Raw genomic sequence first — 17,007 nt, 5'->3', positions numbered from 1 at the left:
CATTCCCCCCCCCCCCCCCGCGTCCGGGCTAGAGGCCCCCTCTCATTCCCCCCGCCCCCGCATCCGGGCTAGAGGCCCCCTCTCATCCCTCCCCCCGCGTCCGGGCTAGAGGCCCCCTCTCATCCCTCCCCCCGCGTCCGGGCTAGAGGCCCCCTCTCATCCCCCCCGCCCCCGGGCTAGAGGCCCCCTCTCATCCCTCCCCCCGCGTCCGGGCTAGAGGCCCCCTCTCATCCACCCCCCGCGTCCGGGCTAGAGGCCCCCTCTCATTCCCCCCGCCCCCGCGTCCGGGCTAGAGGCCCCCTCTCATCCCTCCCCCCGCGTCCGGGCTAGAGGCCCCCTCTCATCCCTCCCCCCGCGTCCGGGCTAGAGGCCCCCTCTCATCCCCCCCCCCCCCCACGTCCGGGCTAGAGGCACCTCTCATCCCCCCCGCTTCCAGGCTAGAGGCCGCCGCCTCTCATCCCCCCCCGCGTCCGGGCTAGAGGCCGCCGCCTCTCATCCCCCCCCGCGTCCGGGCTAGAGGCCGCCGCCTCTCATCTTGTATGCAGGTTACAGGTGGTCAACAGGGTCCTAGAGCCTTCTGGCAGTTGTACTTTTCCCCACTTAAAGGCAAGCTTATGTACTGTGAGCATTTAAAAGGGTTCAGAGCTGAACCTGGACATACCGCCATTTTCACCCAGGCAGGCCCCCCACCTGCTAAATCGCACAGGGCAAAGGCATTTTCAGGAGTTCCGGTGACGTACCGGGCTCTCCATGGGGCTGCCAGGAAGCCCGGTGACGTCACCGGTACTGATTGGCGGGCTTTAGCACTGCCCTGGCCAGTAAAACAGATAGGGCAGCACCAAAGCACGCCCATCAGAGCCGGTGCCGTCAGTGATGCCTCCGCCCAGCCGTGTGTTATTGTAAACAAAAGAGCCCGTGCCCTGTGCAATCTAAGGGGGTTGGCCTGGGTAAAAATATGGGTATGTCCGGGTTCAGACAACGCCCTTTCTACCCCGGGCCAGTTTTCGCTCTTCTGCCCAGGCCATTTTTTGCAAATCTGACATATGTCACTTTATGTGGTAATAGCTTTGGAACACTTACTTAGGCTACTTTCACACTTGCGCTTGATCGGATCCATTCTGAACGGATCCGATCACATTAATGCAGACGGAGGCTCCGTTCAGTACGGATCCGTCTGCATTAATAACTTTAAAAAAATTTGCAAGTGTTCAAGTAGCCTGCGCGGATCCGTTCAGACTTTCAATGTAAAGTCAATGGGGGACGGATCCGCTTGAAGATTGAGCCATATGGTGACATCTTCAAGCGGATCCGTTCCCATTGACTTACATTGTAAGTCTGAACGGATCCGCACGGCCAGGCGGACACCCGAACGCTGCAAGCAGCGTTCAGCTGTCCGCCTGTCCGTGCGGAGGCGAGCGGAGCGGAGGCTGAACGCCGCCAGACTGATGCAGTCTGAGCGGATCCGCTCCATTCAGACTGCATCAGGGCTGGACGGCTGCGTTCGGGTCCGCTCGTGAGCCCCTTCAAACGGAGCTCACGAGCGGACCGACGAACGCTAGTGTGAAAGTAGCCTTATCCAGGCCATTCTGAGATTGTTTTCTCGTGACACATTGTACTTCATGAAGGTCAAATTTGAGTCAATATATTTCACCTTTGTGAAAAAATCCCAAAATTTTGAAATATTCAAAATTTTCAAATTTCAATTTCTCTACTTTTATAATAGATAGTGGTACCTCATATAATAGTTATTACTTTACACCCCCCATATGTCTACTTCATGTTTGGATCATTTTTAAAATTACATTTAATTTTTGGGGGACGTTAGAAGACTTAGGGCTCTTTCACACTTTCATTGTTCTGTTCCGCAATAGAGTTCCGTCGTCGGGGCTCTATGCCGGAAGAATCCTGATCAGTTTTATCCTAATGCATTCTGAATGGAGAGAAATCCGTTCAGGATGCATCAGGATGTCTTCAGTTCAGGACCGGAACGTTTTTTGGCTGGAGAAAATACTGCAGCATGCTGCGCTTTTTGCTCCGGCCAAAAATCCTGAACACTTGCCGCAAAGTCGGATCCGGAATTAATCCGGACTTAAGCTAAACGTCATTTCGCCGCATTACCGGATCCGAGGTTTCGCTTTTTCTGAATGGTTACCATGGCTGCCAGGATGCTAAAGTCCTGGCAGCCATGGTAAAGTGTAGCGGGGGAGCAGCATACTTACCGTCCGCGCAGCTCCCGGGGCGCTTCAGAGTGACGTCAGGGCGCCCCACGCGCATGGATGATGTGATCGCATGGACACGTCATCCATGCGCATGGTGCGCTCTAACGTCATTCTGGAGCGCCCTGGGAGCCACACGGACAGTAAGTATACCACTCCCCACTACTACTATGGCAAGCAGGACTTTAATAGCGTCCTGGCTGCCATAGTAACACTGAACGCATTTTGAAGACTGATCCGTCTTCCAATGCTTTCAGTTCACTTGCGTTTTTCCGGATCCGGCGTGTAATTCCAGCAAATGGAGTACACGAACTTCCGGTTCCGGCGCGCGCATGGACGGCCGCTAGTGAGGGGAGCTCCGCTCGACCGGCCCGTACTTTGTGGAACCGCCGCTTATCGGGGCTCATAAATATCCCCACGAACCCCCCTAAGTACACTAGGGGGCTACCCATGGAAAAATTTGTGGTCAGAGGCGGTTCGCAACAGAAGGAGATGCAGGCAATACTCCCGACCGGAGATGAGCTAAAAGCTAAGGGCAAGATGGCGCCGGTGAATGAGAGACACCACAGATTCACCCGCTCGACTTCGCAATCCACACAGAGGAGCACAGAGGCTTCCGGTTCGGAGGACGAAGACGTGGAGTGTGGCCACCTCCCGAAAGGGGACATCACAGCCTCGTGTAAAACGATGGCTATAGAAGTAGCGAAGCTCTTGGCTCCGGATATCAAAGCCTCGTTGGAGGCCACAGTCACCGCGGCTCTGCAGCAGCTGCATAATGAAGTGGCACAACATACCTCTCAAATCTCAGAGGTGCAGCAAAGAGTGGTGGTGGTGGAGGAAGACCTGGAAAGAGCTCAGAATAACATCAGTGACCTCCTGCGGAATAATCAGTTCCTGAGAGAAAAGATCGACGATCTGGAGAACCGCTCCAGGAGGAGCAACCTGAGGATCATTGGTTTGCCGGAGTCGGTCCCTCTGAACCAACTGGCGGATATCTGTGAGGCGGAAATACCGCAGGCGTTGGGGCTGAGGGGCGCCTGCATAGTGGAGAGGGCGCATCGGCTGGGACCGGCGCAACCGGCGGGAACGCGCTCAAATAATGCAAGGCCCAGAGCTACGATAGCGAAGTACCTTAACTATGCCGCCAAAGAGGCCATACTGGCGAAGTACCGGCGCAAGGAGCAACCCTTAATTATTCGCGGCAGTAAGATCCTGCTGTTTAGTGACTATTCCGCTGAGGTAGCGAAACGGAGGAGAGAATTTTCCCAAATCTGCTCCGCGCTGGCTGGGAATATAACTAAATTTGCTTTGATATATCCTGCTATCCTGAGGATTTTTCGACAGGATGGCTCGGTTGATACCTTCCACTCCCCAGGGGAAGCACAAGCAGCGTTGGACTCGGATCCACCAGGCCAGGACGGGATTCCATCTCTTTCCCAAAGGTCCACTGCTTCAACCAGAGGAAGAGGGGCCAGATTTAATCCGGGAAGATCGACGCCGAGAGCCAAAGGCCCGGAACAGCTAGAGACGGATCCGGACTGATTAAAGGCGCCATGGAGTCTGAACTTTTCTCTGATGGTGAAGCCTGGAAGGGACACGTGAGACAAGCATTGGGCTTATGGTCCACTACCGTTGAGTTTATAGCAACCTGTTATGTTTAACTATATGGGCTGGAGAGTGGGAAGTGATGTGTGAAAGCTAATGGGACAGTTTGAATGTTGTAGTTACAATGGCTACACTATGAGATGCGTGAAAAAAGTGAAGTTAGAAATGTGGGTTCTTATGTTGTGGGGTAGGTTTCAGGGGCTGGGGGGGGGGGGGACGGGTTCACTAGTCAGGGACACATTGACATATGGATTTCCAGAAGTCACCAAGCATGTTATATTGAGCGTTGTACCAGAATGGTCTCTCCTGCAGAGTTCTTCAAAACCCAGACTCAAGTATGCGAGTAGCGACATGGAATATTAAGGGCCTTCGGTCCCCTGCTAAGCGTATGGCAGTATTACGCCATCTCAAAAAACTTAGAATTGATATAGCACTTCTGCAGGAGACCCATTTGGAGGAAGCGGATTTTATAAGGATGCGTCGGTTGTGGGTGGGTCACGTGGTGGGTTCGCCTTCCATAGGGAAAAAAGCGGGAGTGATGATCTTGCTGCATAAGCGCCTGCGGTATGATATATTAACAACGTCAATAGATGACCAGGGGAGATGGATACGTATGTGTCTTGACTCACCAGTGGGGAAGATAGTACTACACAACATTTATGCCCCGAATGACTCCCAAGCGGCCTTTTATAGAAAGTTGGAAGGGGACATCCTGACGGAAGACTCGCAAATGTTATTGGTGGGGGGGGACTTTAATCGGGTAGTTAACGAGCAGGAAGACAGGAGGAGGAAGGTCCCAGGGTCCGCTATTAAGCAAAGGAAAAACCAGACGTTAGCCCCGTTATTACAGAGTACGGGGTTACATGATACATGGCGGAACCACCACCCCGACGATCGGGAATTTACCCATTATTCGTGCTCCCAGGGGTCCTGGTCCAGGATTGATTACCTTTTAACGTCAGCAGGATTGTTGAACAGAGTACAGAGGGTTGTCATTGCGGATTTATTGGTGTCGGACCATGCCCCAGTGGTCGTGGACCTCATGGACACTGTCCCTAGAGGCCAGGATTACATATGGAGAATGCCCCAGCATCTGTCCAGGGACAAAGAGTTCATTGACAGACTGAAAGGCTGGTGGTGGGAATACGCACAGGACAACGTGGAACATATGGCGAAGGCGGTACTGAGGGGCAGGATTATGTCCTACACGATAGGGAAGAAGCGGGAGGAGAGGAAACAGTTTGATGAAGCCACGAGTCAGGTGCGGAGGGCCTATACGGACTTCCTCGGAAATCCCACTGAATCGAATAAAGTGCTTTGGGTAACAGCCAAACATAACTTTGACTATTGCCAGGAAAGACGTGAAAAATGGGCCGGAGATTACCAGAGGGCTAAGTTCTTTCGCTTGGGTAATAAAGCCGGGCGACTACTAGCTAATCTGACACGCCCCTTTGCTAAACAACCCACGCTCCATCCCTTGAAGGATGCGTCAGGAACACTGTATACCCAACCGAAAGATATAGTAGACCTCCTTGGTAAATACTACCAGTCGTTGTATACTGAGGACAGTTTTGACCCGATGGCAGCAAGGTTTTTTTTGGATCAGGTAGACCTGCCGCAGTTGTCGGCAGGTGTGTTGGAAGCCCTAAATGGTGACATACGGGAAGAAGAGGTAGAGGCGACCATTAAATCTTTGTCGAATTGTAAAGCACCGGGACCTGACGGGTTCCCTGCGGAATTTTATAAGGCATTGCAACACGAGCTGGCCCCGACTTTGACTAGGATGTTTAATGCCATCATGGGAGGAGGGAGTTTGCCCGGCACGGGCAAAATGGCCTATATAAAAGTTATCCCGAAGCCAGGAAGGGACTTAGCCCAACCGAGTGCATACAGGCCGATTTCCTTAATTAATCAGGATATTAAAATCCTGTCCAAAATCTTGGCAAATAGACTAGCGACTTGTGTACCTGATCTAATTGGCCCCCACCAGGTAGGATTTATGAAAGGTAGGTCCGCAGTAACAAATGTCCGTAAAGTCCTGGCGGCTCTGAGTACCAATCGAGAGATTAAAGATGGACCATGTCCGGCGTTGCTGGCACTTGACGCCGAGAAAGCGTTTGACAACGTTAGCTGGCAATGGCTGGACATGGTACTAGATAGGTTTAATGTCCGGGGACTTTTTAGGAACTACTTGACAGCACTATATGACGATCCGCAGGCGAGAGTGAACATACCAGGCTTCTTATCCAAACCTGTCACGCTCAGTAAGGGAACACGTCAGGGATGTCCCTTGTCCCCGTTGCTCTTCAATCTGGCGATGGAGCCCCTAGCGAGATGGCTGCAGAGGTCGGACATCTTTGACGGGATCAAGATAGGCAGAAGGGAGTTAAAAATAAGCTGTTTTGCTGACGACATTATGCTATACTTGGGGGCGCCTGAGCTACAGCTAGACGGGATACTAGACGCACTGAATACGTATGGGAAGGTGACAGGGTATAAAATTAATGTAGATAAGAGCCAGCTCCTATTTTTAGGGCATAAGCCACACGGGGGGAACGGAATGAGGAACAGGGTGGAGGTGCGAAAAGACTATCTGACCTATCTGGGTATCAAGATAGGCCGTACCCCAAGCTCAATATATACCCTGAACTACCCCCCTCTCTTCTTGAAAATAGAGAAGGAATTGGACAAATGGCAAGAGCTACCCTTGTCACTGTGTGGTAGAGCGCATTTAATTAAAATGATGAGCTTCCCAAGGTTGCTTTATCCGCTCCAAACGATTCCGCTATTGTTAAAGCACACAGACGTCACTAGGATGCAGAGAGCGTTTAACCGCTTCTTGTGGAAGGCTAAAAGGCCTCGTATTGCCTACTCTAAATTGACAATGTTGAAATATGATGGGGGGTTACAACTTCCGAACATACGCCATTATAACCTGTCATCTCTATTTCGGCATATACGGGATTGGGTGTGGGGAACGGGCCATTACTCTGCGACTTTATTCGAGAAGGAACTGGCTGGTAAGGAGAATTTAGAAGCCCTATTGCACTCCAAGCTAAGAGATATTCCAGCGTCAATTAAGCAGACGGTCTTATTAAAAGACACCATAATGGCGTGGAAGGCGATCAGGAAGATCTACGGTCTCCCCTACTATGTTTCGCCTAGGTTGCCATTGTGGTCGCTGCCGGCATTTCCCCAGGGTAGGGAGAACAGCTTATTTCAGGAGTGGAGGCGTAAAAATATTATGCGGCTTAGTGACCTGTTGCGGAGCGACAATATTGGGTGGTTGTCATGGGAACAGGTGAAAGGAAAATATGCCCTCCAGGACACTCATTATCTTCCCTATCTACAAGTCAAAAGTTATTGCAAAGCACAGGCGAGCGAACTGGGCGATCCTGACAGGTTGGCGTGGTTTGCAGCTTTATTGGGTAGGGATGGCTCTCATATGTCACTGTCTGATCTCCACCAAAAAATCCATAACATTCAGATGATAGGCCTAGTTAAGGGGGCATATAAACCATGGGAGAAGGAGCTGTCAGACCATAATGTGGGGAAAAAAATGAGAGAGGGCCTTGAATTGGTGCGGCGGGCAACGTATAATGAGCAATGGAGGGAAACGCAAATAAGACTCATGCATAGAGCAACTTTCGCCTTTAATTTAACATACCGGGATGCACCCGCTCACTACCTGCGCAAATGCCCTAAATGTGACTTCCCAAGGGCTGGACTCTTACACGCTATATGGGAGTGTCCTAAAATACGGCCACTATGGCAGCAAGCAATAGCTATGATAGAGAAGGTCTGGGGGGACAAAGTGGGATCAACGCCACAGCAATGTGTATTTCACTACATACCGATAAACCAGGAGGAGGAAATAGGGTCAGTGGTCAAGAAGGGAGGGATACATCTCTTGTTGATGTCAGTGAAGAAGTCTCTTCTGCGACACTGGCTGGGAGGGGAGGTGCCGTCATGGGATGAGGTGGTTGGGATGATGAAGAATGTCCTCTATTTGGAAAGGCTGGAGGTGGAACAAGACAAGGAACGACTGGTGGGGAAGTTCATCAAGAAGTGGAAGGTCTTTGTTGAGGAATTTTTGTCCCCTTGTGAACTCAGAGAGCTGATGGCCCCATTTAAGCTGACAAAATGGTACTTAGAGGCACAACTTGCAAGCAGGTTGGGGAAGTTGGAATTATAGCGCACTTTGGGTGACATGCTGACGGGTGGTGTAAGGAGTATCCGGTATGGCGATGTAAGGTGACCGGACTAGTGTTCCTGGGTTGGGGGGGTTTTGAAGGGGGGGGGGGGAAGGAGGGGGGGGGGGGATGGGAAGAAGAAATTTATAAAATTGTGAGTGGGGAACTATGCAAAGTAATCTGTTTTGTACAATCTACAGAAATTGTATTTTATCTGGTATATCAAGTGATTGCTGTATTTATTGTATGATTCCTTACTTTTCAATAAAGAGATGTTTAAAAAAAAAAAAAAAAATGGAGTACACGACGGATCCGGACAACGCAAGTGTGAAAGAGGCCTTAGAAGCAAATCTTGAAATTTTTCTGAATGTTTCCAAAGCCCACTTTTTAAGGACCAGTTCAGGTCTGAAGTCACTTTGTGAGACTTACATAATAGAAACCACCCAAAAATGACCCCATTTTAGACTACACCCCTCAAGGTATTCAAAACTGATTTTACAAACTTTGTTAACCCTTTAGGTGTTCCATAAGAATTAATGGAAAATGGAGATAAAATTTCACTTTTTTGGCAGATTTTACATTTTAATCCATTTTTTTCCAGGAGCAAAGCAAGGGTTAACAGCCAAATAAAACTCAATATTTTTTACCCCGATTCTGCGGTTTACAGAAACACCCCACATGTGGTCATAAACTGCTGTACGGGCACACGGCAGGGCACAGTAGAAAGGAACACCATATGGTTTCTGGAAGGCAGCTTTAGCTGAACTGGTTTTTAGATGCCATGTCCCATTAGAAGCCCCCGTGATGCGCCCCTACAGTGGAAAAATAAAAAAAGTGACCACATTTTGGATACTAAGGGATAAGTTTTATTGGTACTATTTTGGGGTACATATGATTTTTAATTGCTCTATATTATATATTTGTGAGGCAAGGTAACCCAAAAAAAAGATGTTTTGGCACCATTTTTATTTTTAACATTCATCTGACCGGTTAGATCATGCTCTATTTTTATAGAGCAGGTTACGGACGCGGTGATATCAAATATGTCTACTTTCTATATTTGCTTCAGTTTTACAAAAGCATTTTTGAAAATGTTTTTGTATCTCCATTTTCTGAACGCCCTATTTTATTTTTCTGCTGATCGTCTTGTGCAGGGGTTCGTTTTTTGCAGTAAGAGTTGACTTTTATTGGTATCTTTTTGGGTACATATGATTTTTTGATCATTTATTATTACACTTTATGGGGCAAGGTGACTAAAAAGTTTGTTGTTTTGGCGCATTTTATTTATTTATTTTTACAGCGTTTACCTAAGGGATTAGATCATATGACTTTTTTATAGAGATCGTTACAGACGTGGCAATATCTAATATGTCTGCTTTTTCTTATTTATTTCAGTTTTACACAATTGCATTTTAGAAATCGAAATAATGATATTTTAGTGTATCCATAGTCTGAGAGCCATAGCTTTTTTATTTTTTGACCAATTGTCTTAAGATTTTTTTTTACGGGAAAATGTGATGTTTGATTGGTACTATTTTGGGGGTATACGCCTTTTTGATCGCTTGGTGTTGAAATTTTTGTGATGTAAGGTGACAAAATGGCTTTTTTTTTACATGTCCTGGAGTGGTTAAAAAAACACTTTGTTTTACTTTTTTTTTTTTTAACTGTGTTCACCTGAGGTTAGGTCATGTGATATTTTTATAGAGCATATTTATTGTTACGGACGCGGCGATACCTAATATGTCACTTTAGCACAATAGCAGTTTTGAAGAAAAAAAAAAATATAAAGCATAATTTAGTGTCTCCATTGTTTGAGAGCGATAGCTTTTTTTTATTTTTTGACCGATTGTCTAAGGTAGGATATAATTTTTGGAGGGATGAGGTGACGGATTGAATGGTACCATTTTGGGGGGCATGCGCCTTTTTGATCGTTTGCTAATGCACTTTTGGTGATGTAAGGTGACAAAAATGGCTTTTTTATTTACAGCGTTATTTTTTTTATGGTGTCTATCGGACAGGGTGGATCATGTGACATTTATAGAGCCGGTCATTACGGACGCGGCGATACCCAATGTGTGTTTATTTCTCCTTTCTGTTTTTTTATTATAAAATAAGTGGAAAGGGGTGTTTTTTCCTTTTTTTTTACTTAAAAACTTAATTTTATTAACCACTTCAGCCCCGCTAGCTGAAACCCCCTTCATGACCAGAGCACTTTTTACACTTCGGCACTACACTACTTTCACCGTTTATCGCTCGGTCATGCAACTTACCACCCAAATGAATTTTACCTCCTTTTCTTCTCACTAATAGAGCTTTCATTTGGTGGTATTTTATTGCTGCTGACATTTTTACTTTTTTTGTTATTAATCGAAATGTAACGATTTTTTGCAAAAAAATGAAATTTTTCACTTTCAGCTGTAAAATTTTGCAAAAAAAATGACATCCATATATAAATTTTTCGCTAAATTTATAGTTCTACATGTCTTTGATAAAAAAAATAAAAAAAATGTTTGGGCAAAAAAAAAAATGGTTTGGGTAAAAGTTATAGCGTTTACAAACTATGGTACAAAAATGTGAATTTCCGCTTTTTGAAGCAGCTCTGACTTTCTGAGCACCTGTCATGTTTCCTGAGGTTCTACAATGCCCAAACAGTAGAAAACCCCCACAAATGACCCCATTTCGGAAAGTAGACACCCTAAGGTATTCGCTGATGGGCATAGTGAGTTCATAGAACTTTTTATTTTAAGTTAGCGGAAAATGATGATGATTTTTTATTTTTATTTTTTTCTTACAAAGTCTCATATTCCACTAACTTGCGACAAAAAATAAAAAATTCTAGGAACTCGCCATGCCCCTCACGGAATACCTTGGGGTGTCTTCTTTCCAAAATGGGGTCACTTGTGGCGTAGTTATACTGCCCTGGCAATTTAGGGGCCCAAATGTGTGAGAAGAACTTTGCAATCGAAATGTGTAAAAAATGACCGGTGAAATCCGAAAGGTGCACTTTGGCATATGTGCCCCCTTTGCCCACCTTGGCTGCAAAAAAGTGTCACACATCTGGTATCGCCGTACTCAGGAGAAGTTGGGGAATGTGTTTTGGGGTGTCATTTTACATATACCCATGCTGGGTGAGAGAAATATCTTGGCAAAAGACAACTTTTCCCATTTTTTTTATACAAAGTTGGCATTTGACCAAGATATTTTTCTCACCCAGCATGGGTATATGTAAAATGACACCCCAAAACACATTCCCCAACTTCTCCTGAGTACGGCGATACCAGATGTGTCACACTTTTTTGCAGCCTAGATGCGCAAAGGGGCCCAAATTCCTTTTAGGAGGGCATTTTTAGACATTTGGATCCCAGACTTCTTCTCACACTTTCGGGCCCCTAAAAAGCCAGGGCAGTATAAATACCCCACATGTGACCCCACTTTGGAAAGAAGACACCCCAAGGTATTCAATGAGGGGCCTGGCGAGTTCATAGAAATTTTTTTTTTTTTGCATAAGTTAGCGGAAATTGTTTTTTTTTGTTTTTTTCTCACAAAGTCTCCCTTTCCGCTAACTTAGGACAAAAATTTCAATCTTTCATGGACTCAATATGCCCCTCACGGAATACCTTGGGATGTCTTCTTTCCGAAATGGGGTCACATGTGGGGTATTTATACTGCCCTGGCTTTTTAGGGGCCCTAAAGCGTGAGAAGAAGTCTGGAATATAAATGTCTAAAAATGTTTACGCATTTGGATTCCGTGAGGGGTATGGTGAGTTCATGTGAGATTTTATTTTTTGACACAAGTTAGTGGAATATGAGACTTTGTAAGAAAAAACAAAAACAAACAAAAAATTTCCGCTAACTTGGGCCAAAAAAATTTCTGAATGGAGCCTTACAGGGGGGGTGATCACCCATATAGACTCCCTGATCACCCCCCTGTCATTAATCACCCCCCTGGTAAGGCTCCATTCAGACGTCCGTATGATTTTTACGGATCCATGGATCGGATCCGCAAAACACATGCGGACGTCTGAATAGAGCCTTACAGGGGGGTGATCAATGACAGGGGGTGATCAGGGAGTGTATATGGGTGATCACCCCTCTGTCATTGATCACCCCCTGTAAGGCTCCATTCAGACGTCCGCATGATTTTTACGGATCCATGGATACCAAAACACATGCGGACGTCTGAATGGAGCCTTACAGGGGGGTGATCAATGACAGGGGGTGATCAGGGAGTGTATATGGGTGATCACCCCTCTGTCATTGATCACCCCCTGTAAGGCTCCATTCAGACGTCCGCATGATTTTTACGGATACATGGATAGGATCCGCAAAACACATGCGGACGTCTGAATGGAGCCTTACAGGGGGGTGATCAATGACAGGGGGTGATCAGGGAGTTTATATGGGGTGATCAGGGGTTCATAAAGGGTTAATAAGTGACGGGGGGGGGGGGGGGGTGTAGTGTAGTGTAGTGTTTGGTGCGACTTTACTGACCTACCTGTGTCCTCTGGTGGTCGATCCTAACAAAAGGGACCACCAGAGGACCAGGTAGGAGGTATATTAGACGCTGTTATCAAAACAGCGTCTAATATACCTGTTAGGGGTTAATAAATTCGGATCTCCAGCCTGCCAGCGAACGATCGCCGCTGGCATGCTGGAGATCCACTCGCTTACCTTCCGTTCCTGTGAGCGCGCGCGCCTGTGTGCGCGCGTTCACAGGAAATCTCGGCTCTCGCGGGAGGACGCGTATATGCGTCCACCCAGAAGAGCAGGGCCGCCGGCAGGACGCAATCCTGCGTACGGCGGTCCTGGAGTGGTTAAAAAAACACTTTGTTTTACTTTTTTTTTCTTCTTTATTTCTGACGTTCACTTCTGGGGGTCTGATGCCCTCTGCAATGCATTACAATACATCTGTATTGTAATGCATTGCCAGTTAGTGTATTACACCGAGTCATACACTAACAAGTTGCCTAGGAGACGGGCCTGAGGCTGGATCTCCTGGGCACCTGTAGAAGGCAGGTCCCGATGCCGTGCAAGGAATTGGGCAGCCTCTGCACGGCATTGGGCTGCCTCCTGACACAGAGTCCCCGCCACAGCAGTGCAGGGACCCTATGCGCTCCCTCGCCCGACACAAACCCCTTCTATGTCGCGGTAAGCGGCTCCAGTGCCCGACCAATCACCATGACGTACTGTTACGTCAAATTGCGGGAACGCAGTAGCTTCCATGACGTAATAGTACGTCATGTGTCGGGAAGGGGTTAAAGAAGTTTTCTCCAACCTGGGACTTTTCTGTTCTACAGTCATTTTTCCCCTAAGATGAGGAAATTGTCTTTTGCCTCATGGAGAGAGTTTTTTTTGCCTTCCTCTGGATCAATTGTGCCAGAGAATAGACTGAATGGACGGACGGACAGCAGAATAAGGCCCCATTCACCCATCTGCAATTCCGTTCCGCATTATGCAGAACGGAATTATGCCGGCGATGTGCGATCCGCAAAATGCGGAACGCACATTGCTGGTGTCCGTGTTTTGCGGATGCGCAAAACACACACGGATGTGTGAATGGACCCTGAAGGTGTAGATGTACACAGAGGCCTCAGATGGGTGAATGGGGGCCGTGTGGAATGAGCCTAGAACTGGCCACACTCCACATCAAGTCTGAACCCACTTATACGTTGTGCAGATGGCGGTCACTGTCACACCTGCACAGATCACACTGGCACCAGTACAGACTGCTGCGACCGATCGTCATGGCGATTACAGGGACGAGCTCTAAGACCTGCATACTCAGCAGCAGTTGGAGGAGATAAAGGCTCTGCGGCCATGTCCTCCAGTGATCAGGATGCAACCATTCAGCCATGACTGGTTACGCCACGTAGGAAGGGACGGCAGAACCGGGACCAGGACTTTCATCACTTCATTATAAACTGGGAGGACACCAATGCTTCCGCAGCATCCCAGTGTCCGCTGGGACAGATGATGCACATAGTGTGTGAGGTACTTCAGCCGGACTGTTGGTAATGGCTGCCGTACGCAGTGTGAGGATGACGTGCTGCAGATTTCCCCCCACACATTTCCACTGTGGAAAATCTGCAGCGTTCACACCACGTGCGGCCGTACCCTGAGGACAGCAGATATTTTCCAAAGGATACGACACCGAACTCAGAGCGCAAAAGACAGCAGACAAGTGTAATAAAAGAAAGATTTATTCTGAAAGTTTTTTTTTTTTTTTTTTTTACAAAAGAAATGTAAAGAAGGTAATATACCAGAGCAGATATCCAAAACCCAGGGAGATAGTTAAAAGATTCAAGTGTCGTGTCCAGTCAAAAACGTAATGCACTCTTCTCCAGAGAGCCATCTGCTAACACCCGAACACGATGACTCCAGGCATCCATACCCTGAGCTCCCAGACCTAACTACCTACCACGGGGAGCATGTGCACACTCCGAGTCAATCACGCCTAAACCCCAAAACACCTGCCGGCTTCCATACGGTTAGCGTTCAGCGGCTGCTGCTACTCCTCTAATATCCAGACACAACACACAACAATGGTCCCAGACGCCGGCCTCCGATCTACTGTACAAGGGGGTCAATCAGAGAGGACAATAACTTCATCCGGGTCATACTGCGTGGAGACATGAGACTGGAGAAATGGAAGAAATGCAGGGGACGGAGATGGAGACCAAATACGGGAGACGGGAGGAGAGAGAAAGGGACATATTAGTAAGAATTATTGGGAAACAATGATAATATCCGTCCCGGGCTCGGCCGCCCCCTATTGCTCACCTTCTTGTTTGGCTTGGATGGGGTCTCCCGTGGGCTGCAGGTCATCATCAGGCCCGGAGTGTCGCCCTCCTCAATATCGCTATCTGAGTCGGAGGAGCTAGAGAGAGAAGTGTACGAGCTGCCGGGGACAAAGACACAAAGTCAGTACTAATATATCCTTATTCATTCAGTCGTGTGCCAAACAGGAGAAAACATCAAAAGACACGTCCCTATAATTCAGACTCCACCAGAACTGCTCAGTGCCGGACTATTAGACGTCACAGATATCCCTATAATTCAGACCTGATCAGTGCCAGACTATTAGACGTCACAGATATCCATATAATACAGACTCGATCAGTGCCGGACTATTAGATGTCACAGATATCCCTATAATTCAGACTCCGCCAGACTTGATCAGTGCCGGACTATTAGATGTCACAGATATCCCTATAATCTAGACCTGATCAGTGCCGGACTATTAGAGGTCACAGATATCCCTATAATCCAGACTCCACCAGACCTGATCAGTGCCGGACTATTAGACGTTACAGATATCCATATAATTCAGACCTGATCAGTGCCAGACTATTAGACGTCACAGATATCCCTATAATACAGACTCGATCAGTGCCGGACTATTAGACGTCACAGATATCCCTATAATCTAGACTACATCAGACCTAATCAGTGCCGGACTATTAGAGGTCACAGATATCCCTATAATCTAGACTACATCAGACCTAATCAGTGCCGGACTATTAGAGGTCACAGATATCCCTATAATCTAGACTACATCAGACCTAATCAGTGCCGGACTATTAGAGGTCACAGATATCCCTATAATTCAGACCTGATCAGTGCCAGACTATTAGACGTCACAGATATCCATATAATACAGACTCGATCAGTGCTGGACTATTAAACGTCATAGATGCCCCTATAATCCAGACTCCACCAGACCTGATCAGTGCCGGACTATTAGACATCATATAACCTGTACAACTGGAGAACTTTGGAGAACTAACCCTTTTATCTACAGTTCCTGACTTGCTTCTCTTTGTTCAGTCTTTATTCTAGCCTTGTGAAATTCAACATTATACTCTAGGTTCGGTGCTGGTAACATGTGCCGGATTATCAGACTTTCTAGGTTATTGGATGTCGGATTAAAAGGATTTACAAATATATGAAACCCCCTCTAATAGCTAGGCCAGTCGAGCAGAGTACAGACGTTGATCATAAGATGCTTCCAGCAGCAAGAACCCCCATCATCCCCCTCAACTTGTATCCTGGAACCTATTCATTTGAGCTTGGGCCCCCCTGGCTATCCTGTGGGCCAACCCTGGTGTATGCATTCAGGCCTGGGCTACAGGGACTACTTGTAGCACTACTGACTGATTTTGACAGCTCCATGTATCCCTGTGGACTGCAGCTGGTGCGCCATAGTTATACCATCAGTAGAGCTACAAACACTCTGGACCCCAGGCCTAAGGGTATCTGCAAGTGGTTTCTCCAAACCAGACAGCGTTTAAAGGGGTTCTCCAAACCCTATAATGCCTCCTCACATAGGTTGTACCTACCTTGCTCCCCTGTGTCACTTCTGATGCCCACACGGCGGGTGATGCTAGGAAGGTTCCTCCCCGTCACGGACAGCTATTGGCTGCCCCCCCCTCCCCCGTATGTTTTTATTTGTGCGACGGGGAGATGCCGTGGCGGCCGTCAGTAGCAACGCAGGTGCCGGGGAGCAAGTTAAGTATGACCAGTATGAGGGGCTGGGGCAATATAGGGTTTAGATAACCCCTTAAAGTGTCACAGTCCTCCAGGCTCGATCATGTGTCTCCACTGCGTGGGAAGCAGCAGCCTAGATCCAGGTCCACCACATGAAGGCGATGCTGCAGGCACCAGCTGAACGGGTATGCACGCACCACCCAGCAGAAGGAATTCATTTCCTCTGTGCATCTCAATATCTGATTATTCCCAGAGTCATTAACAGCATCATTTTTTGGACAAAGTCAACGCCAGGAAATGCATTCAATGAATAGGACTGGTCCATACTTGCTTCCACTGTACAGCAAGGGTCAGCAACCTCCGGCACTCCAGATGTTGTGTTACCACACATCTCAGGACTCCAACAGAAGTCTATAGTGCATACTGGGAGTTGTAGTTTGACAGAAACTGGAGTGGTGAAGGTCGCTGATCCTCTGCCGGAAACAGTGATGTGTTTAGGCACATGT

At 47.6% G+C, this 17,007-nt stretch overlaps 1 protein-coding gene across 4 annotated transcripts in view; it reads right to left on the bottom strand.

The window, feature by feature from the left end:
• Positions 1-14,198: 14,198 nt before the first annotated feature.
• DAXX (death domain associated protein) overlaps positions 14,199-17,007 on the bottom strand; it is a 39,028-nt gene continuing 36,219 nt past the window's right edge. For all 4 annotated transcript variants that reach the window (XM_044306113.1, XM_044306111.1, XM_044306110.1 and 1 more), the window contains exons 7-8: positions 14,795-14,912; positions 14,199-14,651 (exon numbers count right to left, since the gene is read on the bottom strand). In XM_044306113.1, coding sequence (XP_044162048.1) covers positions 14,598-14,651; positions 14,795-14,912 — 172 coding nt within the window. In that variant the 3' untranslated portion in view covers positions 14,199-14,597. The remainder of the gene's footprint in view (positions 14,652-14,794; positions 14,913-17,007) is intronic.

The sequence above is a fragment of the Bufo gargarizans genome, chromosome 9 (assembly GCF_014858855.1).
Source record: "Bufo gargarizans isolate SCDJY-AF-19 chromosome 9, ASM1485885v1, whole genome shotgun sequence".
Lineage (NCBI taxonomy): Eukaryota > Metazoa > Chordata > Amphibia > Anura > Bufonidae > Bufo > Bufo gargarizans.
The sequence above is the reverse complement of the archived record's forward strand: the minus strand, read 5'-3'. Positions and strand labels throughout refer to the sequence as shown.